The 26,730-nt window shown below is 46.4% G+C and overlaps 2 protein-coding genes across 16 annotated transcripts in view; one reads left to right on the forward strand and one right to left on the reverse strand.

The window, feature by feature from the left end:
* Positions 1 to 57: 57 nt before the first annotated feature.
* Positions 58 to 3,868, forward strand: XKR8 (XK related 8). Of its 3 annotated transcripts, none has more exons than XM_026076393.1 (3): positions 58 to 502; positions 1,640 to 1,836; positions 2,790 to 3,868. In XM_026076393.1, the coding sequence occupies exons 1-3, from the start codon at positions 378 to 380 to the stop codon at positions 3,524 to 3,526; spliced, it is 1,059 nt and encodes a 352-aa protein (XP_025932178.1). In that variant the 5' UTR covers positions 58 to 377; the 3' UTR covers positions 3,527 to 3,868. The 3 variants fall into 3 exon arrangements, with proteins under 3 accessions (XP_025932178.1, XP_025932179.1, XP_025932180.1); XM_026076394.1 differs by having other exon boundaries at positions 414 to 1,558; XM_026076395.1 differs by lacking the exon at positions 58 to 502 and having other exon boundaries at positions 1,646 to 1,836; positions 2,870 to 3,868.
* A 2,590-nt stretch (positions 3,869 to 6,458) lies between these two features.
* EYA3 (EYA transcriptional coactivator and phosphatase 3) overlaps positions 6,459 to 26,730 on the reverse strand; it is a 64,267-nt gene continuing 43,995 nt past the window's right edge. For 12 of the 13 annotated variants that reach the window (XM_026076277.1, XM_026076278.1, XM_026076281.1 and 9 more), the window contains 10 exons: positions 26,362 to 26,545; positions 23,030 to 23,169; positions 21,541 to 21,624; positions 20,814 to 20,903; positions 17,563 to 17,621; positions 15,283 to 15,443; positions 13,558 to 13,672; positions 10,675 to 10,796; positions 10,294 to 10,394; positions 6,459 to 9,594 (listed from right to left, as the gene is read on the reverse strand). In XM_026076277.1, coding sequence (XP_025932062.1) covers positions 9,514 to 9,594; positions 10,294 to 10,394; positions 10,675 to 10,796; positions 13,558 to 13,672; positions 15,283 to 15,443; positions 17,563 to 17,621; positions 20,814 to 20,903; positions 21,541 to 21,624; positions 23,030 to 23,169; positions 26,362 to 26,545 — 1,137 coding nt within the window. In that variant the 3' untranslated portion in view covers positions 6,459 to 9,513. The remainder of the gene's footprint in view (positions 9,595 to 10,293; positions 10,395 to 10,674; positions 10,797 to 13,557; positions 13,673 to 15,282; positions 15,444 to 17,562; positions 17,622 to 20,813; positions 20,904 to 21,540; positions 21,625 to 23,029; positions 23,170 to 26,361; positions 26,546 to 26,730) is intronic. The other variant, XM_026076288.1, reaches the window with a different exon arrangement.

Here is a 26,730-nt window from a genome sequence, read left to right on the forward strand (position 1 = left end):
GGCCCTCCTGAGCGCCTCTCTGCAGTCGCTCCCCACTCTGGCGGCAGCTCCCTTCCCTCCGAGCTGGCTTGGGCTCAGCGCCTGCCGAGGGACTCAGTCCCTCCAGGGTCGGCTTGGTGGCCCCCGCTGGTGAGGGTCACCTGCACCTGTCCTTTCTCCAGCTTGAGTTTCTCACCCTCATCCCACTCAGGTCACAGCTCGGCAAAGCTGGGGCCATCCCGCCTGGAATATTTGCAGCCCTCTGGATCCCTGCCCTTCGCAGAAGCCGGGAGAGGCCCATGGGATCCTGCGGCCGCTGCTGCTTTTCCTCCTCCCTGGGAGAGACTCTGGGCTATCCCGAAACCCAGTTCTCCAGCTGGGGGTGAAGGAGCCGTCTCATGCCTGCATCCCAGCCCCTTGCCCTGCTCCCTCCCGGAGGCAGTGATTTTGTGCAGCTAAAGCTGTGGTTGGGTTTCCACAGAAAAGATGAAAGGAAAACTTTTCACGGAAAGGGGCTGGAAAGGTGGTTCTTGCTCCCGACGCTTTCTGCTTTGGCCGGTGCTGTTATAGCTGCTGCTAGGAAACTTCCTGTATCCTACAAAAATGCCTAGATCTCACCATATGAAGCAGAAGTTGTGGCTAGCTACAGAGCTGCAGCTTAAACATCAAAGCTTTGGTCAAAGTTTGTGGGTATCCCAAAATGAGGCATCACAAGACAGGGATGGCCACGCTGTTGTAGTAGCCACGATGCACGTGCTGAGGACGTAAGGTCCTTGTGTTGTGGCCTCCGCAAGGGGAACTGCAGGATCCTGCTGTGATTTCCTTGTGTTCCCTTCCCTCCCAGCAGGCAGACAGTGACAGTGAAGGGAAATGCCGGGATTAGATGATTCCTCTTTTTTTTTTTTTTTTAAACATCAAAAACAGTACCTGTTTCTGTCTTTTCTCCTGGCAAATGAAGATACTCTGTTTAACCAGCTTCCAAGACTTAGACTGAGCAGACCAGAAACCTTGTTTCATTCTCACCTCTTTTGGTCATTTCTGGGAAGCAGGTTGACTGTGTCATGCCTCACCCTTCCACACATTACACAAAAGCTGCAGTGCTTGGCTTGAAAATAGGGCGGGAGAATAGTTTTAAAATAAACCCTAAACAGTTTAAATTGGAGAGGAGGAAATCAATCTCTGAGTGTTTGGGGTTGTTTTTCCATTGTATAAGTGAACTCCTGTTAGTGAAATGCAATCTCGAGCAAAATGTGGCTTGACAAGCGAGTGGAGGGCTGTGAGTTTGTTAGATGTGGACATGGAGGAGGTTTTGTACGTTAAGGGCCTAGAAATTATTTGTGTAGGAGAGGGCACCTTGCATGAGACCCTTCTGGAAGGGGCCAGCATCCTGTGCTGAACTGCAGGTATAAGCTGTGTTCACAGGGAAGCCAGAGTTGCTTGAGACCGAATTGAAATGAGGGGTAGGTCCAAGTTACTGTTGACCCTTCTGCTCGCTGGTGTGCCAGTGTTGGCGTGGTCCAGAACAGACGCCATTTGGGAGCAGTCCAGTTGTGCACCCCATGTCCTGCCACAACTGCATGTAATAACAAGACCATTGCACTGCTGCTGGTTATCTCCTCACCTGGAGCAGCTCCTCATTAGGGGCCATGTCTCCGTACAGGTGTCTCTGTGCTCTGAAAATGGGCTGGAAGCTGTGCCGGGCAAAGGCTGCATCGGAGCAGGAGCAAAGCCACATGGCCTTCCTTTCCCATGATATCAGTATGCTGCGTCTCTTCGAGACTTTCCTGGAGAACACTCCACAGCTCACCTTGCTCCTCTACGTTATCCTGCGGACAAACAAGGCAGAGCCTTCCCAAGGTAAGTGATCAGGGATCAAGGGAGGAGAATTTCAAGGGTGCAAACTTAGGGTCAAAGCAGGCTAGGACAGGAGAGGCCTTGGGTGGCTGTGGGCCATGCTTTACCCAGCAGGATGCTGTTCTTCTGCCCTTGCTTGAGGTTCTCAAGCATCATTCTTCTCCATATCGCTCTTTTCGTTGATGTGATGCAGCAGAGGGTGGACCCTTGTCCTACACTGACATGCCCTGGTGGACTGTGCTGGGCCCAGGAGGGAAGTAGAAGCTGGGGGACCTCTGTGGTCATTCCCCTACCTCTCCCAAGGGAGGATGTGCCAGAAGAGAACCCTTCATGGAGTGGTCCTGTACCCCATATATGTGGCCAAGGCCCAAAGGTCAGGAGAGAAGTCAGGATGCTGTGCTGGGAAGCAGGGCACTCTTATGACTGGGAAATGCTGTCGTGGACACACATGAAGAGTGGAGCAAAGCCTGATGAGGAAGGAAAGTGCTTTGGTGCCCATCCAGAAAGAAGCCTTCTAAGGAAGGAAAGAGCCTTCTAAGCAAGTGTCACTGCAATGAAATGGGCCTAAAGAAAGGCAGTGCTCAGAGCCCAGCAGTGTGTTGGCTCAGTACTCATTTCCTGCCTGTATGGGCTGAGGGCTTCACTGGCAAGGGCAGTGGTCTCTGCAGTGCCACTCAGTCCCATTGCCTCCTCCTCATCTCCTTGTCCAACTAAGCTTGGTAAGGGGAGACATCTGCTGGGAACAGAGCAGCATCAACTTCCTCCATGAGAAGAGCAGGAAACCAGGGACAGAATAGGAGACACAGAGATGCTGATGCTCTGACCCTCTGAGGCAGCAGTTTTCCTGGCTGCTGAACAGCTCCTTTTAGCTCTGTCTGGCAGGGGAGGTATTAGGAGCAAGGTTAGCACAAAGGGTGTGAGCCCCTGCTCAGTCTGCTCTACTGCTGTGTTTGCAGGAGTGGGGATCTGCACTGCTGTCCTGTGTGTGACCTGGTCCCTGCTGGACTATCACCAGTCCCTGCGCTCCTTTTTGCAGGACAAGTACGAGTTGAGCCTATGTTCCTCCTTCATCTACTTCCTGTGGAACCTTTTCCTCATCTGCCCCCGCATCCTCGTGGTTGCCCTCTTCGCCTTGCTCTGGCCATACGGTATTGTCGTGCACTTCCCACTTGTGTGGCTGGCCATGTTCTTCTGGGTCAACATGCAGGGGACAGACTTCATGGAGTCGCCTGGCCCTGAGCAGCTCTACAGAGCCATGGTGGCTGTGATCCTCTACTTCAGCTGGTTCAACGTGGCAAAGGGGAGAACACTGTACCGCAGTATCATCTATCACAGCTTTATCCTGGTGGACAGCATTCTGCTGGCTGTGTCCTGGCTCTGGTGCCGCTCGCCCTCCGATGAGTACTTGTACCTCATCCCAGTGGTTTCTGCTGCCCTGCCCTGCTATGTTTTGGGGCTTGTGTTGAGACTCATCTATTACAAGTGGCTGCATCCCAATGTGCGGGCGCAGCAGCAGGACAGGTATGACGAAGTGGATGCCAGTGGAAGGACCGTTGGGCTGGAGTTTCGTGTTGGCTCAGCACCAGCTGTTGTGAACAGGCGAATGCAGTGGCTGGCCCAGACCCAGTTTGCAGTTTCTTTGCGGGGAGAGCAGAGCCTGCTCAATGGAACTGCTGCTGACACTGCTGTCTGAGTCCAGGTACTTCAGATCTGCGGGGAAGATCTGTGCTTCACTGAAGTGATTTAATGTGCTGGGGAGATGTGTTTGCCGGTCCTGCTCCGGATGCCTCTGCTTAGTGCCTTGGGCTGCTGTTTTGAGCAATTCGGTACCACATAGCCTGATGCAGTGATGGGAGGTTGGAGGGGCTGGGTAAAAAGCTTGGATGACTTGCAAATGCCCAGTGTCCCACGACCCACAGCAAGGCTCTTGCTGCTATAAAGCCTGGAAGATCCAGGTTGTTAATGGTGGACTCGGCACACTGTGAAGCACAATCATGTCAACCTCTCTCATTATTTATTACTAGTCTTTTCTCAAAAAAAAAAAAAAAAAGCAAATCTGTTTGTCCTTTATTTCCATGCCTCTTCTGGTGCCTGCTACTGAGTTTTCTTATTTCCCTGTGGCCTTTTCTTCCCCACCTCATGGATGTGGGCACTGGTACTGGAGAGCTTGTTCACTCTTAGCAGCAGCTGTAGGATCATTCAGTTTGCAGCCCTGCTTCTGCTGTTTTGCTATGAAGGTCAAAGATTGCCTGGTATAAACATGTGACCCAGTGTCATGCTGAGGGAAGGGAAAGGCGGGCACTCCTCCACATGGCCTTTGAGCCTCACCTAGCAGAGCGGATGAGTTGGAGTAGGGCTGCTGCCTCGTTAGGGCAGGGGATTGTACGGTGCCCGGGGAGTGTGCAAAGTCAGGGTCCAAGAGCGGAGCGCTCTGGCCTCATGGCAATGCTTTGCCTTTTGGAAAATGTAGAAGCATTTCCAAATGTTGATTCTCTGCAGACAGGGAAAAAAGGACTCTGATGTTTACCCTGCCTCTTCCTGCCTTTCCTGAAGGCCAAAGCCCTGTGGAAACAAGGGCAGGGCTGAGCAGTGTGCTCCCCAGGAGCCCAGTTGCTATGCGTGAGAAGAAACAAGGCAAGCAGAGGGCTTTTTTCCTCCCAGCTGCATGGGGCCCTCCTCCACAGGAGGCTGTTGCTGAGGAGGTTGGCCTCTGAACAGGGAGGCCAAAACTATAAATCTGTGCCAGGCAGCACAGGCTGCGAGCACTCCCCTGTGGAGTTTTGCTCTTTACTTGGCTGACCCTCTGCTCTCCATGATTCAGTTGCTCCTGGAGGAGGTGCAGGGAGCTCCAGGGAGGGAGCAGAGGGCCTGGACTGGGTTGGTGCAAGCCAGGAGGAGCTCCTTGCCCCAGAAGGGACCTGTTGGAGCAGCTCCTGCCCAGGAGAGTGGCTGACAAATTATACCAAGTCAGGTTGAACACCCCCCTCCCCCCAGTGCCGAGTAGTGCCACTGCTGCCTCAGACCTTCACCTACTAGGTCCAACCACTCATGTGCAGGTCTGGCACAAAGCAGCAGCAGTCAGGCCCCAATGCCTTGCCCAGGCCAGGTACCGCAGGACTCTGCTTCTGACACCTTGGTCTGGTCCATGGCTTTGTTTCTCAGCTGTTTACCACATATAGCCTTTAATGTGAATAGCATTGGTTTGAGACAGTTCTGCTGCGTGAATACTCGCGCACCTCCTGCTCAGGATTTGGGCCTGATGCCTGCTGGAAACAGCACCATTAGACTATAGCAAGAACAACATGAATGCCAGGTACTCAAGGGCAGAAAAGAATAAGGTCTGCTATCCTTGCCCTTTTATAAGTAAATGCTCATTAACATCTAAGACCAAAAGGCTTTGGAATTAAGCAAGTTTTCGCTCAGTAACTGAAATGACCACTAAGGAGGGTATAGACCAGACCTCTGAGCTGGAAGGTACAAATACATCAGCTCAGCCAAACACATTGTCATGTAAATTTGAGAGATCCAAATGACCCATGACACTGCTGTCATGGGTATTACGCTAAGCGCACTGCGGCAGGCATCACTGCCTGGGCAGGCTGGGCTTAGGCATGAAGGAAACAGGGCTCCCCCCACAGATGGGGTTCCCTGTGAGCTGGAGCAAAGTCTAGCTGGTGCCCCCAGGCCTCATGTCTGGTGCACAGAAACATGGTGCTTTGCAGGCAGATCACGCTCCACTTCGTGTTGGCAAAGGACAACACCATCCACTGCAGAGTAATTGCTTTGGGATGAACGTTGTTCGTCAGCCCTGGGCAAAAGAAAGAGGCAGGGTTTGTGTCTGACTCACTACCCTAACACTATGTGCCCAAATCCTGGTTGCCACAGCACAGCCAAAACCTTAGTGCCACTGATGTCTCCTTCAAGACTGCTGAGGGGAGCAGGAGGCCACTCACTGCTGCCAGTGTCAATGCTGTGCTGGGACCCATAGCTGAATGGGTCCCCATGGGACCCATCCTGGATCCAGCCCAGGGCCTGGGACCTCACACAGGACAGGAACTGACTGCAGGGTTGTCAGAGAACAGACCGGAGCAGTGACTATAGAAAATAAAGATTTTATTTTTTTCCAGTTCATAGGACAGTTCCCATTACACAGAACACGAACAGTCGAAGGATCCACAGCCAGTAATGCCCTCGTGTTCACTCTTCTCCTGCCGTGGATGGTGACATTATTACACTGCTGTGGGCTCGGGTGGGACCTTCTGCTTTCTGAGATGCTCCAGTCCAAGGGCCAACATAGCCATTTCCACCAGGGCTCTTGGAGGCAGCAAATATTACTGGATCAGATCTTAAAACCTAAGGGGCTGCAGTGAAGCAGAGTGAAGCTCAAGGTGAGGGCAGAGGCTGCCTGTGCAGCACCCAGGCAGGCTGCAAGTGAGCGCCACAGGCCGGGAAAGGCCTTGGTCTGTTATTCAGCTGTTCAGATTTGTGACCAGTTCGACTACAGCCAGGTTGGAAATGATGGGAGAGCAAAGAGACAAAGAAGCAAAACAATCCTTGCATAAAGATGCTGTTCCTGACACCTCAGAGACAGGGAATTTCTTAAAGTCAGCCAGCAGAGGAAAAAATAAAATAGTCAGGTTAACTTTTATTTGACATAAACACAGAAATGTACCATCAACCTCCTCTTAGAAAAGTATTTTACATACATTCAAGGAGACATCGTATAAATATCAGTATGAAATGTCACTGGCTGCAATAGTTTCACACTCAGCTAAAATTTTGCTGTCATTTTAAAATTTCCTTAAAACATTTTGAAGTAAACAAACACAAAGCAAAGCCTGCTGGCTGCCGGGCTGCTTGGTATCTTGGTTCCAGCACTTGCTGTGAGCACCTGGGCAAAACACATCCCACCTCCAATGCAGGCCAGCGAGGCTCTCTCCCCTGCAAGCTACTTTGGACAGTTAATGAAGCAAAGGAGACACTTGCCCAAGCCAGACGGTGGGAGGTTAAGGCACAGGTTTCAATCCCAAAGTTAAGCTTGCTGGAGTACAAGACGCTTGCTCTGAAGAGGCTGTTGCAGAGGCTGAAACATCGCACAAGAATGCTTACAGGAGACTCTGGATGGGCTGCAGACCCTCAGAGAGATGTTTGGGAACCAGCACAGACATATGAGACCCACAGTATTGATGTGGTTTCACTTGGCTTACTTCCTCCCAGACTGTCTCTGGGACTGACACAGTAACTAGCCTTTATGGGGACCTCAAATGAACTAGACTCCTTATGGATCCAGGAGTAAGGAAGCTGTAGCCCTGGCATCTCTCTTCTGCTCTGTGTGGGGCCCACCCTGCTGTGAAACACCCTTCCAGCACACACCTGCACAGACTCCCCCAATGCCCTGGGCACACCTGTACCTGATCTCTCCACCCTGTGCACATGATGCATGGGAGAACATGCACTTCATTTGCCTAGCGGGCTCCAGCTCATGCTTTTGTTCAAATCCTACCGCTATTCACTCAAGCACATTCCAGGATTGCTCCAGGGGCTACAACTGGGCCAGCAGGCTGCAAGTGGAGCTGCAGCTATCAGTGAAACCACAAGAAATCCCCCTGAATGAACTGTTCAGAAACATCGTCCACAGAAATTGGTTCCTCAAATTTCCGAACAGGAGAAGATGTTACGCTTACAGACAGCAGCTTCTATATACAGGGCATGCTCCTGAAGCCAAGGTTTTCTGGGGGAAAGGTGCAGACACAGAATGTCTGCCTGAGATCAGAGCACAAGGCTAACACCCAGCAAGGAGCTGGATGGAAAAGCAGACCACTCTCAGGACTCCTGYAAGCATCTTCGAGAAAGAGAAACTACTTTTTTTTTCCCCCTCTCCCCCCAAACCAAAACTGAAGCTATGAACATTCAATACGAAGACCTCTGTGTCCTGCCAATTAGCTCTGGGGGTCCAAACTACTTGCTCTAGGCACCATCTCACTGGTAGTGACGGGAGCCAGGACAGGGACCAACATTCGTGTAACAACAGTCACTCCTCCGTGCTAGAGCATGTGCTGAGCTGGCCCGAGCTCTAGTGCCAGAGCTGCCGGCAAATGCCCCAGCACTGATGGGAATTATTCCTCAGTAATTAACGGTATAAAATGGGGTAAATACATCACATGCTTCTGTGGGCATAGCCTAACTGGGTCAGTGTCCTCCTCAGAGCAAAACGCCAGGCCTTTCAGACCAGTCCCCCATGTGTGACCTGGGGCCAGAGACCAGATGTCTGGAATGGTTTGGGGGCAGCTGCACTTGCCTCAGCGTGAAAAGCAGAGGCACATGGTGGGGATTAGAAGACATCTGTCCTCTGCACAGAAGCCTCAGACACCTGCTAACTTGGTGCTATTAGGGCACAGGGACGAGGCAGGTGCCACTGAACAAAGCCTGACCTGGCACCAAAACCAGTCTGGCTCAAGCTCCCATGCCAGTCCTGAGTCTCTGGCTGGCTATTTCTGACTAGTGCTACTGCAGGTCACCAACTCCAGCCTTTTTTTTCTGAGATGGTAGCAGAAAAATCAGTGTAACCATCAGTCCTATGGCCAGTGTGCTCCAGGCTGCCAAATCACAGTGTCCTAGAAAATTAAGTCCCTCTTAACAAGGGTTTTCTTTTAATTGTTTCTAACTATGTAGTTAGGCTAATGCAAAGAAGAATACAAGGAAATCGAACCTGATTCTACTTAAAGGAATTCACTCGCACAAATGGAATCAGGAAAGCAGAGGTGAAGGTTAATTACCATACCCTTCTTTATAACATTCATGAGGCTTTAGATCTCTCTCGAATTATTCCAGGGCCAACAGTTCACATCTGAGCACTGTCTGCAATAGTGCTCTACTGTATGTAATGTTCATAGGCAGTTTCCTTTTCCCTTGCATGGAAAATCTGTGGGATCTACAGCCTAGGTCATGGATAGGTGGAATTCAATGATCTCCAGCTTGTAAATAGGGCTTGGGGCCATGTGCAATGTGCACACATTGACTAGGAACCAATGGGATAACTAGGAACCCCAGTACTTTCCTCTACAAGGAACTACTTATTCCAGAAACATTCCCTTCTCTATTTTCCAGTAATCCCATGTTGCAGAAACAATGTAAGGAAATTGTAATAAATTAACTGCTTTGAACATCCGGGGAAGGAGAGAGGACACATTTCACAGCAGAAGACGTATTTTTGACATTTTCATTAATATTACCCATGGAAAAAAACAATAGCTCTTTTTGGCTTTGTTAACAAGGGAGGTTCAGCTCTGCCAACAGTATTTTTCTATAAAAATAAGGTTTTGTATTTACTTGGGTTCTATAACTAAGTTGATTAGAAAGGAGAAGGCTCTTACAAACACTTCCGCTACTGTATTACCCCTCTGGAGACTACCTGCTAGAAGAATTCAGCTGGCTTCTGCAAGTCTCTTCTTCAGACAAGCTCTAGCAATGAGTCCAGTGCTTCTTTATATGACATCTTTGTACTTGATAGGGCCTGTGCTCCTGAGGAAATGACCTGGTGTCACTTTCTACTGTACAATTTGCATTAGCTATGTTTTCTTCATCAAGCTGAAAAGTGAGTCCCCAAACATATGAGATTTCTGCCTCCTCAGTGATGGAGAGGGCTTGTAGGAGCCACAGTCACGCCTACGCTTCAACTTCTTACAGGAAGTCTAATTCGAGGGCTTGGTGAAGGGACACAAGGTCTGCATGATTTGTGATCCTCCAGAAAGGCATGTTGTGCTGTAACAAAAAGATGACAAAGTTAGTTTTATCAGAGTGATTTTACAGCTAAGTGGAAGTAGAGTTAACCTGTAGAGTTAAGCAACACAGCCTTTGAGATGGCACTGTCTGAGCATACCATGTTCAGAATTTATCCCAGCCGTACGCATACTGATACCAGAAGCCTGTCTCATCTGCACATCTGTTTATGACTGGCACCATCACTGGCTGTCAGCTGCTCTGCACAGTCGTGATGGAAATCTCAGTGCCCAGCTGTGAGCTGCTGCTTCACAGAGGAAAGCCTTTGCAGCGCTCCCAGGGAATCTGTGTACATGACTACACTGCCATATGGCAGGATGAAGCCTGCAGAGACCCTGTCCTGGCAGCAGTCTGTGTACTTCCCTGCCTTCAGTTAGCACGACTGGACAACCTGTTCAGGTCTGTCCAAATCATTTGCTCCCGGCTTGTAATTCAAATTAATGGTAGTTGTTGTCTACTGATCTGACTGCTGGCAATTGAGTCCTGGCTCATTCAGTGCTTCAGAGAAATTGTATTATACTGATTTTATGATAACATCAAAACACTGTTTTACAAGGACAGCGCCACACTAGCAGACTACAAGTACACATCAACTGCAAACCTAAACAAGAGCAAAACAGAAACATAAAACCATCAAGAGACAGATAACTCCCCATCCCATCTGTAGACTCAGACACCCACCTGCTTAGCTGCAACCTCTTCATCACGCCCATCTCCAATTACCACATAGGTGACCTTCTTTCCAAATCGTGACACGATCCTCTCAAAACAGCTCTCTTTACCTGCCGGAAGACAATTCTGTTAAAATCACTCTTAGGCAGATAGTAACAGAAGGCTGAACAGGTCCCTTCTTCCCAGTACAAGAACACATTTTCGTCTTACTGGGAAGGGGAGGACATCCATTTCGACTCATGAGGCCAGCTCTACCACTATTAACATGGCCAGCTGGATGATAGCAACCACAAGGGGCAGCTCATCTGCAAAAATTCTGTTTCCTACATAAAAATCCCAGCTAACCTACAACAGACACCTCAGTGCTAGGTACTCAGCACAACCCCTTACCTATTTTTGTAGCACTATAAATATTTTCGATAGGGAACACTTCGCCCAATCCATAGAGGAGAACTTTGGCAAGAGCTGGCACCAGCTGGGTGGTTGTGATCAGGATGTTCACACAGTTTTTTCTAAAAGAAGAAAAAAAACCAACACACTTATAAAAAGAACATCCAGATCCAGTAGTGCAAAGGGCTGCTCTGGGGAGCTGCTCAGCTTTCCAAAGCACCATGTACTTTGCTTCCCTGCTTTCCATAGCCTTTTTAGGTCAAGATTTTGATACAATTCTTTTCTTTGACAGCTGCTCAAAGGAAGCAAAAAACAGAGAACCCCTTCCTTTGACTCCATCATGCCTTTACACAGGTATGTGTATGCACACATGTACACAAGCAACCCTTCTGCCCTGCAAGTTGCACTTTGTATCTTTTAGAGGAACCTGAGCCTTTTCTACCACTATGACCTTCTCTTTTTAGTTGTTCAGATGAATTTATACTAGTCACTAACCAAACAACACCACAGGAGGTCTCCATACAGAAAACCCAACAAAGGCTCCTTTTCTTCAGGGTCTGGAAGAACTATAGGAAATGACTCATTTGGACTTCACAGAACTGCTTTTGTGGAGAAAACACTATTTCAGACACCATAAAACTCAGCAAACCCTGTTTAAGGTGACAGTAATTTACATCAGCCTAAAAAGATCAGCCTCTTTCGACAAAACGAGGGCTGCTCTGAGATCTTCAAGAACAGAAAGTTCTTTAAATTCATTCAAAAATACATCACTGCAGTGTAAGAGAAGACGATAAGCCCCTAGCAAGTACAATGTCAGAGAGGAGCAACAGTGTTCAGTTCCTGACATTACCCAATGGCCTGGGGTTTCTGGCTGCTGGAGTCTGAAAGATGGTGGGAGTCAGTTGAACATCACAGCCTCAAGGTAGCTGGGGCTAAGGTGGCTCCATACTGAGGTTCTCAGCTTTGGCAACTGGCCCCTGAAGGCTTTGCCAATTTCTTGCTGAGAAGCTCTTGGGATTGCCTTCCTGACAGAAGGACAAAATATTCAAATAACAAATGATGACTTAAGCAAACTGGACATAAAAAAGTTCATGGGCCCTGATGGGATACACCCACAAGTGCTGAGGGAGCTGGCTGATGTCACTGCAAGGCCACTCTCAATCATCTTTGAAAGGTCATGGCAATCAGGAGAGGTGCCTGAGGACAGGAAGAAAGCCAATGTCACTCCAGTCTTCAAAAAGGGCAAGAAGGAGGAGCCAGGGAACTACAGGCCAGTCAGCCTCACCTCCATCCCTGGAAAGGTGATGGAGCAGCTCATCCTGGATACCATTTCCAAGCATATGAAGGATAAGAAGATGATCAGGAGTAGTCAGCATGGTTTCACAAAGGGGAAGTCATGCTTAACCAACCTGACAGCCTTCTCCGATGGAGTGACTGGCTGGGTAGATGAGGGGAGAGCAGTGGATGTTGTCTACCTCAACTTCAGTGAGGCTTTYGACATGATCTCCCATAACATCCTCAAAGGCAAGCTGAGGAAGTACGGGCTAGGTGAGCAGACAGTGAGGTGGACTGAAAACTGGCTGAATGGCCAAGCTCAGAGGGTTGTGATCAGTGGTGCAGTCTAGCTGGAGGCCTGTAGCTAGCGGTGTCCCCCAGGGGTCCAGTCCTGTTCAATTTGTTCATCAACAACCTGGATGATGGGATGGGGTGCCCCCTCAGCAAGTTTGCTGATGATTCAAAACTGGGAGGAGTGGCTGATACACCAGGGTGCTGTGCTGCCATTCAGAGGGACCTGGACAGGCTGGAGAGACAGGCAGAGAGGAACCTCACAAAGTTCAACAGAGGGAAGTGCAGAGTCCTGCACGTAGGGAGGAATTAAGCCCAGGCACCAGGACAGGCTGGAGGAAAACATGCTGGAAAGCAGCTCTGCAGAGAAGGAGCTGGGGGTCCTGGTGGACACCAAGTTGACCATGAGCCACCAATGTGCCCTTGTGGCCCAGAAGGCCAATGGTATCCTGGSSTGCATCAGGAAGAGCATTGCCAGCAGGTCAAGGGAGGTGAGCCTTGCCCTCTCCTCAGCCCTGGTGAGGCCACACCTGCAGCCCTGTGTCCAGTCCTGTGTTCCCCAGGACAAGAGAGASATGGAGCTACTGGAGCGAGTCCAGCAAAGGGCTACTGAGATGAATAAGGGACAGGAGTTTCTCTCGTGAGGAAAGGCTGAGAGAGCTGGGCCTGTTCAGCCTGGAGAAGAGAAGACGGAGCGGGGATCTTATCAATGCGTTTAAATATCTGAAGGGAGGATGTAAAGAGGATGGAGCCAGACTCTTTTCAGTGGTGCCCAGTGACAGGACAAGAGGCAATGGGCACAAAGTGAAACACAGGAAGTTCCGTCTGAACGGAAGGAAAAACGTTGTTACTGTGAGGGTGACTGAGTACAGGGACAGGTTGCCCAGAGAGGTTGTGGAGTCTCTATCCTTGGAGATATTCAAAACCCATCTGGGTAGTGTCCTAGGCAACGTGCTGTAGGTGACCCTGCTTGAGCAGGGGGGTTGGACTAGATGATCTCCAGAGGCCTCTTCCAACCTCAGTCATTCTGTGATTCTGTTCTGGAAATTCCAGCAGAACAGCAATCTTTCTTCAGAAATGCAATTTTGCAAGCATAGTCCTACTATGGGGACTTTCCTATTGACAGATGTTGCAGTAGAAAAATCTCAAAGGGCTCTGAGGAGTGGAGTTCCTGCACCTTTTCATTCTGTTTCCCATTACCTGTGACAAGCAGCAGTGATATTTTACAGGAACATTGCTGCAATGCAGCGCTACATGCAAATCTAAGTGAGAAGAATGGCTGAGAAAGCAACACACACACATTTCCAGTTTCCGTACCTGGACTGTATAAGTAGCAGGGACTTTAATGCAGTTTCTAGCCAGGAATCCGTTAGCACTTCTATATCTGTCCTTAGTCGCTGCAGAGCTTCCCTCTTCTGCGGGCTAAGAAGGCCTGGAATGGAGGCAACACAAGTTTTCTCAGTTGAGTTAGTAAATCTAACACAGAGATGGTCATAGCTTAATCTAACAGCTGCCGATGTTCTGCAATAAGTAACACTGTACTGAAGTCATCTGAAACCTGAGACTGTCACAAGGCAATGGGAGGAATCGACTGCCAGTCATACAGATGAGCCTAGACACCAATCTGTGATTCTGCCTGTGGAGAATGGAGCAGATACTTTTCTCTATTTCAAACCCTTTCTTAGGATACACACAATGAACTGCATTTCTCTTGTACAAAACAGTCATGATGATAGACGTTATCAGAGGACACAGACAGCAGAGGAAGGAATTACTGAATAAACCATTCTGACTTTCTGCTCAACACATACCTGAGAACTTTTCCCATTTTAATGCCTTTTAGATACCACTGTTTGAAAGCATCCAGTTCCAAATTAAAAGCAGCCAGAAACGGAGACTACATCCCAAACCTGCTCCCATTATTAAATACAACTGAACAAAAAATGAGCACCTTGAGTCTGAAATGTTTCTATCCAATTTCCAGCCACGCAAAAGAACCCCCCTCCTCACTCCTGCCCCAACTCTCCTCACTACACCCCTGAAGTATGGTAGCCCTCTGATAATAAGGCCACATGAGGGATTAATTCTGGGCTGTGCTGCCAGCTGATTTACCGTGTGGCCTTATGCAGGTCCTGAAAAACTCCTCATCCAGGTTTGCCACATGTAAAGCATGGAACAACGATGCTGATCCCTACCAAAATTGAGGTAATTGTGGCATACTGAAATACAGGCTTACATTAATAGATTTTTAAGGCTAAAAGTGGTAATTTTGATCACCCTGCATGTAAAGAAAAAAAAACAAGAAAATGTTATATCAATTTTCTGTTTTGCATAGGCTAAGGGTACCCAAACACACAACCTACCAGGACAAGTCATCCAGTCAGATGACTGTTCCAGCTGTACCCCATTCCTAAGGCCCTCAATGCCAAGATACAGACTAAACAGCACCATCATCTATATTTGATATCTGTGGGATAAGGCTGTGGTCTGCAGCATTATTACTGCTCTGGCATTGGAAGGAAAGCAAAATAAGAAGAAGAATTCAAGTGACTTTGCAAACAGACTTTATAGAAGTCACATCAGATTGCGAGTGCACCAGCCAAAAGAGTGGATACTATTTCTTGGCAATGGCACATCACAATATAGATTTTTGTGAAGACACAGGTGAAAAGGCTTGCTAAGGCCTTCTGGGAAGAGCGATACATAGCCATTTAGGTCTGTTTTAAGAAGAGCGGTATGTAGCCTTTCATGCAAAAGTAGCAAAGAGACGTTGTCTTCACCAAATCATCCTCTTAAATATAGGACTAATTGCCTCTGTCTACATGATAACTTGTAGACTGCACTGGACTGCCATTCAGCTTTGGAAGAAGTACTTCTTGCATATTTCTCGCAACATCCCTTGGAAATTGTATGTGCCCACTGAATTCAGAAATAGAACCACCAGGTGATTAAATTACTCTTAAATTCCACGGAGATTTGATCTTTTTTAGCATTAGGAGAATGGTGTTTAGTGGTCATATATCAGTGTATCCAAACACTCACCTCCAACGTTACTTTTATATTTGTCATAGATCTCTCGTACCCTGCGGTAGCGGAATGCCAGTTTTCTCATCCAGTCCACTCCACCCTGGACGCCAACTGATGAGCTGTGATTTGCATTACTTCCTGAGCCACTGAAGCCGTCCGTGGAGAAATTGTAGTTGCTATTTCAGAAGAACAGATCTGTTATATGTGCAACAGCAGCAGGATCACTACAGTCTTTCTGGCTGGCTTGCAGACTTCAGCTCTGACAGCAGCTAGAAAAGCCCTAGGGAGAGGAACTCTGCACAACTAGCTACACCGCTGACAGCAGAGACTGACTTCTCTGAACAATGAACTCTAATATCCAACTACACTTGCTGCTGATTCTAAACAGTTCAGAATCTCTTAAAATGTATTGAAATGTATTGATTCAGCTCCTCTTTCACACCTTCCACTACAAAACCTTCCTTTGCTCTTTGACTACTCACTTCTCTGCAATACAAAACATTGTTCCCATTAACCTCTCTCATTCTATAGCGATAAATTCCAGCATTACACTTCAAACATATGTGCCTCTTTGGAGAGTACAGCTGCAGCTCCACAAGCAGATGAGCTGATTCACCAGCTCATGACTGCAGCAAGCCCTACCATGTTTCCTTTGCCCAATATTTTTTTCTCCCCCATAGACAGGTGATTCTCAGACCTTATCACGAGCCAGTTCAACTCACTAACACAGCAGAAAACCACCTTCCCCTTCCCGCCCTCACAGGGTACACAATTGGGTACACACAGGATCAACCAAAACATGAGCTGATTCAAACAGGCAGTGGCAACGCATAGCTGGGTCTTGGCAGGGGTGGGGGAGCCCATTTAGCAACAGTGAGCTCTTCGATTGGCTTATCCTGTCTTTCAGGACAGTCCCAAACATCATTCTACATCCCTCTTTGTAATAAAAATCTTTCCCAATACATATACAAGGGCATGTGTTTTTACATCACTGCTTCCTGAAAGAGCCACTTTATATTTTTATTATTTATTTTTGAACATCAGATTTTTTTTTAAAACCTTTTGGCCCTCAATTTACTTTTGTTACATGGCAATGTTTTGGTAAAGTTCTGTAAAAGTGAAAAATAAAATCATCTACGATCTAGGTTATACTCAGATTCTGCACCTGAGAATGCTGATCTGTTTCTCCTCAAGGAGTGGGTAGGCAGTCCATGCTCAATGTACACAAATGCCACTGTAAACACTGCCACTGTCATCCTATAGATCTTTTGGTGAAACTTCATACTTTGACTGCATCAAGTAAACACTGTCATGGGCCTTGCCTACCTCTTGGAGCCCCCAAATATCCCAAACCTTGTTTTTGTCAACAATGGCATTTAAATAATTCAACAGCATAAATACCAGAGGGACATCACCAAACAGCTGTCACCCTCATTTTAAAGCAAAGTCATTCTCATTTTGTCTTAATACCGTCTCAAAGACAAACACAAAGCTGGGATGAAAAGTTCACCTTCTTTAAAGTGAAGCTCGAAAACCACAGGAAGAAAATATGAGGCAATAAGCTCTATACAGACTTGCACAAGCAATTTCTTTGGGCTGGTGCATGACAGATCACCTACAAACATAGGAGCATAGTTAGTGTAAAGTGACAACTTCTCATTTGTCACCTACTTTTGAGGCCATTACATTTCTACGGACTTTCAGACACCTCCCCCTTCCCTGGTCAGGGTGGTGGAGGCAATTGCTTAGACGTAAATGAAGAACTAAACTAGGTGGCACAACATGTAATAAAGTATGTGCCTCTTGTGTCCAAGCACAGTGTCCCGAGAAAGCTAATCCCATGTGCCCCTAGCTGATGTCAGCGTGGGTAAATCAAAATCTCTAATAGCCTATCTATGTATCTGAATTAACCTATCTTGCAGGAAGACCTTATGCCCACTAAAAAATTCTGCACAGGATCTGCAAGGTGGCAGAAGACAGACTGTAGGGAGACTTTCAGAGGTCAAGATCACTGAAGTTTGGAGTGTTGGTCCATCCATGTCATGTCATTGAGTGTACGCAGATAATGTTTGACAGTGGACAATATAATTCACATTATAATTCCAAAAGTCTTAACCTTTTGTAGGTTTTGAAAGAAAAACTATTCAGCAAACCAGCTTTGCTTGCCAAGTTTTATCCCCTGCATAATGCTAACAACTCATTCCTTAACCACATTTTACTTTAGTTTCTTTTGGAAGCGCCGCCCAAAAGCAGATTATATCAGCTATACATTTCATGCATTCCTCAGTACACCACCTTAAATCTTGGCCATTGTCATCAGATGCCACATCATCTATGTGTACCTGGTCACACTCCTGTTAAAAAAAAAAAAAAAAAAAAAAAAAAAAAGAAGAAGAGAGAGAGAGAGAAAAGCAAGCCACACTTGTAATCCAGAAACACAGCGAAATTTACAGCTTAAAAAAAGTGTGATTAAAAAAAAAAGAAATCCCCTCATGCTTCGCAACAGGAAAAAACTATGCCATACTGCCTCCACAAACCTATGGATAACTTCCATTATCTTTGTTTTCCAGTACTACATTTTACTTCTCAGCACCTGCAGGTTCTTCTCAAGACCACAATTTGAATTACCAGAAATGTCTGAAAAAAGCATATTTCTATGACATTTCGATATGTCTGCAAAAAAGAAAACTCAACACCTGATAAATCAGGCTGCACTCAAAGCTCACTTGTCATTTGAAGCCCCTTTTGCCATTTCACATAAAGAAACCAAAACCAAAACATCCCCAAACCACATTACCTGGTGAAGTATTGATACGCCACTTCATCAACACAAAAGTCAGTTCTGTTACCAGAGAACCACAGCACAAATCTTGGAGTGAAATATCAATGTGGCACTGCCAAGACCCTGGTGCTTCATATAGCTGACTTAAGACAGAGATAAACTACAAATGCTTTAGAACTAGGAGTAAATCTTCCCCATCTCAAAAATTTGCTACTGCTGCTAGTACCAACACCTACACTAATGAGTGATAAATGGATAGTTAATGTGTCAGTGACTGCCTTTCCAGCACGAAATCTGTATTTTGGGTTTTTTTTTTTTTGCTGAGGCAGGGATATGACTTCCATTACCACCTTTGTAAAGTTCACAGCTGCAAACGGCCATATAAGATGCAAAATTAAAATGAAAAACTCATTTAAGTTTCCTTCTGCATTAATAAAAGCATCTTGTCTTTTCCCAGCATTTGCACAGCGATGAACCTACTCTTAATGGTTCACTGTCCATATTCTGCTTGAGACTAAGCCTGTGAATTCTGTAAATTAGGTTCATGTGTCCATATTGTTGGACTTGAATATCAAATAAGTCACAAGAGTCAGGAAATCTGCTTTCTACACTACAGATACAGCTGCACTGCTTTGGGACTACCTGCTTTTCTGCGCCTTTGAGCATTCCTCACTTTCTTGTCTGAAGGAAGTGATGTTGGGCAGATTGTGTAAGGCTTTCCACTATCAGGAACTTTACTGACTTTGCCAGTGAATTCTGCTTTGTCAGAAAAGATTTTGTCCTGTGCTGGCTCAAAACTATCACATCATTATCTTACAGATGCTCTTAGTTTGCCAGCTCTAGCTGCCTAGGTATTGTCCCTGGCTTACCATTACCAGATACAATCTGCAGCCTTATTTTTAACATATTTAGGACATTCACCCTTCAGCCCACCGGAACACAGACTGTTTCTGATGATATTGCTTGGCCGCTGGGAAATACAGTAGTAAATGAAATACCACGGAATCACAGAACAGTTATGGTTGGAAGGGACCTTTAGAGATCATCTAGTCCAACCCCCCTGCTCAAGCAGGGTCACCTACAGCACGTTGCCAAGGATTGTGTCCAAACAGCTTTTGAATGTCTCCACAGATGGAGACTCCACAACCTCTCTGGGTAACCTGTCCCTGGGCTCAGTCACCCTCACAGTAAAAAAGTTTTTCCTCACGTTCAGACGGAACTTCCTGTGTTTCACTTTGTGCCCATTGCCTCTTGTCCTGTCACTGGGCACCACTGAAAAGACTCTGGCTCCATCCTCTTTACATCCTCCCTTCAGATATTTAAACGCATTGATAAGATCCCCGCTCCGTCTTCTCTTCTCCAGGCTGAACAGGCCCAGCTCTCTCAGCCTTTCCTCACGAGAGAAACTCCTGTCCCTTATTCATCTCAGTAGCCCTTTGCTGGACTCGCTCCAGTAGCTCCATGTCTCTCTTGTCCTGGGGAACACAGGACTGGACACAGGGCTGCAGGTGTGGCCTCACCAGGGCTGAGGAGAGGGCAAGGCTCACCTCCCTTGACCTGCTGGCAATGCTCTTCCTGATGCACCCCAGGATACCATTGGCCTTCTGGGCCACAAGGGCACATTGGTGGCTCATGGTCAACTTGGTGTCCACCAGGACCCCCAGCTCCTTCTCTGCAGAGCTGCTTTCCAGCATGTTTTCCTCCAGCCTGTCCTGGTGCCTGGGCTTAATTCCTCCCTACGTGCAGGACTCTGCACTTCCCTCTGTTGAACTTTGTGAGGTTCCTCTCTGCCTGTCTCTCCAGCCTGTCCAGGTCCCTCTGAATGGCAGCACAGCACCCTGGTGTATCAGCCACTCCTCCCAGTTTTGAATCATCAGCAAACTTGCTGAGGGGGCACCCCATCCCATCATCCAGGTTGTTGATGAACAAATTGAACAGGACTGGACCCCTGGGGGACACCGCTAGCTACAGGCCTCCAGCTAGACTGCACCACTGATCACAACCCTCTGAGCTTGGCCATTCAGCCAGTTTTCAGTCCACCTCACTGTCTGCTCACCTAGCCCGTACTTCCTCAGCTTGCCTTTGAGGATGTTATGGGAGATCATGTCAAAAGCCTCACTGAAGTTGAGGTAGACAACATCCACTGCTCTCCCCTCATCTACCCAGCCAGTCACTCCATCGGAGAAGGCTGTCAGGTTGGTTAAGCATGACCTCCCCTTTGTGAAACCATGCTGACTACTCCTGATCACCTTAGTGTGTACAATGTGCTTTTTGATGGAAGTGCATCCTTCAGAGTTGTTACACAGTCAGCATAACCTACGCTGTCTGAGTGTCAGAAACTGGATTTTGTTCCTGGCTTTACCAAAGCCCTGAGAATTGACAGATTCAAGGTCACCCTCTTCCCCATGTCTCAGGTCTCCATTTCAAAGTAGAGTCAGTGAAAGCAAAGTGCTTTCCAGTCCAGAAGGAAACCACAATGTAATCACTCTTGTTACTCCCGTTATAGGTACAAGTAGAAACCTGTAAGAGAGGTAAGAGAGTTCATGACCCTAGAAGTCTCCAAGATGCTAACGCTACGCCTCACGTTCTGGATAACAAAGAACATCCCTGATCTGGCTCTGCATAGAACCTCTTCAGTTTTGGGAGATACTGTTAAGTTTCATCCTCAAGTGGCTGTGAAGCACATCTACCCTCAGAAACAATGCAGTGTAACTCTAATTAGGTAATGTGGACGTTTTGCCTTTCAAAAACATTTGCCAGGTACCTCCAAGTCATTGAAAAACAAGTGAGTATCAGCTACTTCAAAAATCATCTCCTCCATGGACAGACCTGAGCCAATCACTAGAGTTGGATCCTGCCGCAAAAAAAAAAAAAAAAAAAAAAAAAAAAGAGAGAGAGAGAGAAAGAAAGTGTAAATTCACCTTGGTTACAGGCTAAAAGTAAATTGTGATAAAATTTTGAACAATTAAGTTGCATAGAGCTTTCACTGCATATGGTATAATTCCATCTGCTGACATTCAATGGTGCAAACTACAATCTTCCTAAAGTTTTAAGTGACTGAATCAAAAAATCCACATTCTGGTAATATATTGACCCAAAAGCATAACAAAACACTTCAGTACTGCATGGCAGGGACTGATGCACTTTCAGGAGCAACACAGACAAAATGTTAGAAATTTCTCAGTATATTTCAGAAAAGAAAATAATGCTTCTTTTCACTATGCTTTATGACCTCATTAAATCCCAAAGATGATAAAGACAGTTTGAAATTTTAAGACTTGTATTATTAGGGTAGAAGTGTTTACAATATTCATATCCTAGTTCTGTATAACCCCAAATTTAGTGTTTTTCCCACCCTAGATGGGCAATAAGTTAAAAGCACCACCATACATATTTTAAACCAAAATATAATTTTCTATTCCTTTTCCTAAGATTGTTTACTTCTGCCTGACAGATAGGACTTTTTTCTTCCACAGAAAAGACAATATTACCTTGCCATATTTCTGAGCGTATGACCCTGTGAGAAGTGAATGGAAGATTATGATGGTCTCATCCAAGTCCCACAGAAACACTCGCTGAGTAGAGAATAAAAGCAGGTTAGGGTTGAGATATTCCAAGTATTAAGCTCCAGTGAAGCAGCCAGTTTGGCAATTCATTTTGTGGTTAGTTGCAGCATGCTTCTGTCAGATATGAACAACAGTATTTGCCCCATAGGTTAAATTCATCATTAATTAAACTCTTTCTGTGCAACACTGGAGTTCATATATTGCTATAGTGTAACTATACACTCAGAGTAAAACTCTCTTGATCAAACTTTCTCAAAAGCTTCTCTTGCTTTTACTGTTATAAAAGCAAAAACCCAGAGTGTTAATGAACTTTAGAGTCCTGGTAGGGTAAAAGTTCACCACCTGGGTGAAAGAGGAAGCCAGCTTATCAGCTTGTGAACACTGTGATCTAGGGAGCATCAGCTAAATGACTCCAGTGTATATCAGAGATTCCTTTGTTAAGATAAATTAGGGGGATTGGCTGTAGTGACAAATAGTTTCAATACAGAAGGACCTTGATAAACTGAAATGGGCCAACAGAATCTACAAGAAGTTTAGTAAGTGCAAAGCTCTGCATGTGGGGTAGAATAACTCCTTGTATCAGTCCAGGCTGGAAGCTGGAGGTTACAGTAGGTACTAGATGCAATACCAGCCAACAGTGCACTCTCACGGTGAATAAGGTGAACTGCATGCTGGAGTATATTAAGAGAAGTATGGCCAGCTGATGGAAGGAAGTCCCACCCTAGTTGTCACTGGGAAAGCCATTCATGGAATACTGCATCCAGTATTGGATTCCCAGTTCAAGAGGGATGGGAGAAAACTGGAGAGGAGCCAGCAAAGGGCTACCAAGATGGTCAGCAGCCTGGGGCCTAACAGAGAGGCTGAGGGAGCTGGGACAGTTTATCTTAGCAAAGAGGAGATTAAGGGTGATCTAATAGCATCCCACAACTACTTGAAGGGGAACCACAGAGATGATGGAGCCAAATTCTTATCAGTAGTGACAGATGATATAAGGGGAAAGTTGCAGCTTGGAAGATTCAGGTTAGGGAAAGAAAACCTTCTTCCCCAGATGAGTGCGGTAGCCCTGGGACAGACCACTAGAGAGGTGGAAGGTCTCCAAGCTTGGAGGTTCTCAAGACTCAGCTAGACAAAGCCATGGCCATCTTGTTTTGGGTCTGTCCCTGCCCTGAGCAGAAGGTTGGACTAGAGACCTCCAGACATCTCTCTCACTGACATTGCTATGATTTTAAGAAGCACTTAAGTGATGCTTGTTAAGGACCACTGAAGAACTCACTTAGGCTGGCTCTCACATAACATGGTCAGGGGAGTTTCCCAAATTATTCTCTTCCATTTTCCATAGGAAAGAAAGAGGGGAGGACTTGTACTGCCACACTATTCTGCAATGCTATCTGTAGAAAACAAGACTACCACTTACCTCCAGTTCACTGTCCTGTGAGGAGGTGGTGTCCGCTTTCCTCTTCCCCCTGTTCCTCCCAGGGATGTTTTTTCTTGTCTGCTCATCTAAGTCTTTACTTGCTGTTGCTTTTGACAATGAGGGACTTGTGGATGCATCTCCTAGAAGAAAGAAGTCACACAGTTCTCATCCCCTCATGTCTCAAAACAAACACCAACACGATGCTTACAGTGTTGGGCCACAAACCTCCTTTGCTGGACATGTTACCTTGCTTCATTGAAGCAACGGAATTTGAACCTTTATTAGAAGATAAAACATGATTTGTTTACCCCATCATTTTGAAACAGATCTGTCTCCTCAGTTAAGTCCTGCCAGTTCAGAGCTACTTATTGCATCCTGCCTGTGCTACATGGCCAAAGACAGAGCTTCCCGCAACCACTTAAGACCTGTAATCCCTTAGACATCTCCCAGAGCCTCTTTTTCTTTTTTTTCCCCCCCTCCCCCCTCCTCCTTTCTTTTTTTTTAATATTTCCTGAGAGAGCATCAAAACTCCTCAATCTGGAATCAGAGGACAAAAGAAATATTTAATAATGTCTTTCCTTCCCAGATTTTCTGGGCTAGTCAAACACCTTTTCTGAGTCCAGCAACCCTCTATAACGTGCTATTTTCAACTCAGCATACACTACTCACTCCTGTTTCACTGTAAAATGGCTTTTGATTAACATTTAAACAACAGTCAGTGAGTGAAGTTATCTGGAGTGTATTGATCATACACAAATTACATCATGGTGACTGTGACCCAGACACTTCATACTACAGCTACATTGCTCTATCCAAAAGATGGGGAAGAATGACAGGAATGTACTTAGCACAGGAGATGCAGTCTTGGTCAAGCACCATGGCCATTACTGGGATAGGCACACATTATATAGCCTATTCTGCTATTGGTAAGAAGACAAGTCTACAAGTTTAGCCACCCATTAAAACTTCTGTCATAACAGAGAAGACAGACTGCTGTGAGAATACAGAAACTCAACATTCTTGATGAGGAAATGACGTTGCAGTCAGCTTTCCATGTGGGCTACACTACATCAGTTTGCCAAAACACACTTAATGGATCGTTTGTTGGCAGAAAGTCCCTTTTTGGCATCCAGCAGCAGAGCACAACTAAGAGGTTGCAGTTGCTCCTTGCCCTTGGAAACGGGTATCTTGGTCGCCAAGCCAAGGTGAATAGGCAAGATCTGGACAACACCTCCTACCCCAAGGGAAGGGAGGGCTCAGGCCCTCTGAGGGGATACAGCAGTGTGTCGTAGCTCTTTTAGGAACCTGGAGAGAAGGAATTGTTCCCAAGCTCAACTAGCCAGGACGGAAAAGCCCAGTCAGTAAGAGCTAGTGGACTGCCCAGTACTTCTGTCCAGCCAGAGCTCTCAGCACAGTGTCTAAAAAGCCCTCTGGTGCCAGCATCTGTATTCTTTCTTCGGATGGGGGAAAAAAAAAAAAAAAAAAAAAAGGCCCAGTGCTTATAGAAATGTCAATTCTTGATGTAGAAGAGCTCCAGTGCTAGGAATATGGGCCTAGTGAGGTCAAACTGTTAATTATTACTATGGGTAAAACCAGGCATCTGCAGGCACCTTGTTCTGAGATGGAGACCAGCAGCTTTCCCAAAAGGCAATTTTGCAGGTGGAACTCTCCTTTTCTGTGCAGAGAGGGCTGAATGCACTCAAAATCTGACATCTGCTGACAATATGGACTTTGCCAAGGCAACACCAGATATTTGGAGTGCAGGTCAGACAACAGGGATCTGCCTCTAACAAGCAGTGCGCAGATAGAATCCAGCTTTCAGAGACAAGCCTTGAAAACAACAAAGACAGACCATACTCAGAGGAAGCCACTCAGCACAGACCAGATGGACTCAGAATCCAGAAAATACTGTAGGAGTTAAAGGAATTAAGAAAATAAAGACACTAGGATAAGCCCAGAGGAAGGCAATATTCACATATAACTGTTCAGCTACAGGGTCACTCTTTGTTTCCTCTGGGCAGTCAAAAAAACCCAAGGACCTATAGCACACACTTAAATACTCATGCATCAGCCACAGGGGAATAGGTGAGTTAAGACATAGAACACTCTTTCTGAGTGCCTGTAGTACATGATCATTCGTAGCACAAAAGGATATGTGGATATCACTTCCAGAAAAAAACAGATCATTGTTGAAGATCTAATTGTAGCCACTATTGTTCTTTAAAACTCCTGAAACAACAGAACTGAAAACTTCCAACAAGCACCAGAAGTTTGGAGGGAGGGGAGGGAGGGGAGGTGTTAAACAACAAACTTAAATAACCAAGCCTGCGTTTTTTCCCCAGACTACCAAGTTGCAACAGACAGCAGAGATTTCACTTTATAGCCATTCTACAACACAGAAAAAAAATCTCCTAACTCCTTGCATAAGAGGCTGGAGGAAGCACTAAGTCTTTGCTCTTGTCCCTATTAAGTGAAGAAAATTGTATTTTTGGTGAGGAAACGCTAGTCAATACCGCTGCAAGTTTGTGTGTGCTATGACATTAGTGGAAAAGGCTAGCCAAAGATACAACTTCTCTAGAATAGTCAATTAAATCCTTTAAATCTATTTTCTGCATCTCTTCTGTTACCAGCTAAAATCTTCTGCCCCTGACAGGTGTAGGGTTACTTAAGGCTGCGTATATGCAGATCTGCTCACATACAGAGCACAGTAAAACAGCTTTTATTTATAAAATGGTTAACATGATGAAGCAGATGGAAGAGAAGTAGAGAAAGAACGTGCTCCTGGGCACACTAGATACCAACTCACTGAGTGGTGGTGGCGGCCAAACTACAGCTTTTGAAGACGAACGAGCCGTTCCGGGGGGCTCCCATAGCTGGGATTGGCAGCTGTGTTATGGCTGCCAAGTAATCTGAACACTTGGTTGTGGGAAGGAAGGAGCTAGCAGGAGCTGTTGAGGCTGGATAAAGGGATGCCCAGGGACCCAAACGAACACACCGCCCTGACCCATCATGTGAGGCAACAGTCCCCAGGTCGCTGCTGTTGGCTCCACTTTGAGCCACCTGGAATACCACCTCCCTAACCCATTCGGAGCCTATGGTATGTCTCTCCTGAATCACAGTATTATAAGACTTCCAGAAATAAATTTGGCTGCCCTATTGTAATACCCTGAACATCAGTGAGACAACTGTGACAGTGGAAAGCAAGTGTCCCATCCAGGCAAGCAGGCAAAGGTGTTCTAATCACATTTCTGAACAAAGCTTTCCCCATGTCTGCACACTGCACTGTACATCACAGGTATTTGCAACCACCCTGTTAAAGATGAAACCATTACCAGAGGAATGTCTCTGCACCGTCCGCGTAGGCACCATGGCATTTGGTTTTTCGGTTGGATACGTAGTTGTTGCTAACGCAGTACTGTCCGTGTTGCTGTCTGCTGGTGTTACGACTCCAAAGCCAGAACTTGGATAACATGGCTGGTACTGACTTTGGCCAAGGATTGTGTACGTAGGATACTCCTATTGGGAGAAAAGATCAGTTATGATAGGACACTTCTTTCAGAAAACATTTTATGTTAAGATGACTTTTATACTATAATATGTCTGTCAAAGAGAAACACCAGCAAAAGCATACTAACTTTACACTATTTCCTTCCATACATGCAAGAAATCCCCAAAAGGGGAGGAGAGTTGATGTTACACAA

Source organism: Apteryx rowi, unplaced genomic scaffold, assembly GCF_003343035.1.
Source record: "Apteryx rowi isolate R43461 unplaced genomic scaffold, aptRow1 scaffold_43, whole genome shotgun sequence".
NCBI classification, from domain to species: Eukaryota; Metazoa; Chordata; class Aves; order Apterygiformes; family Apterygidae; genus Apteryx; species Apteryx rowi.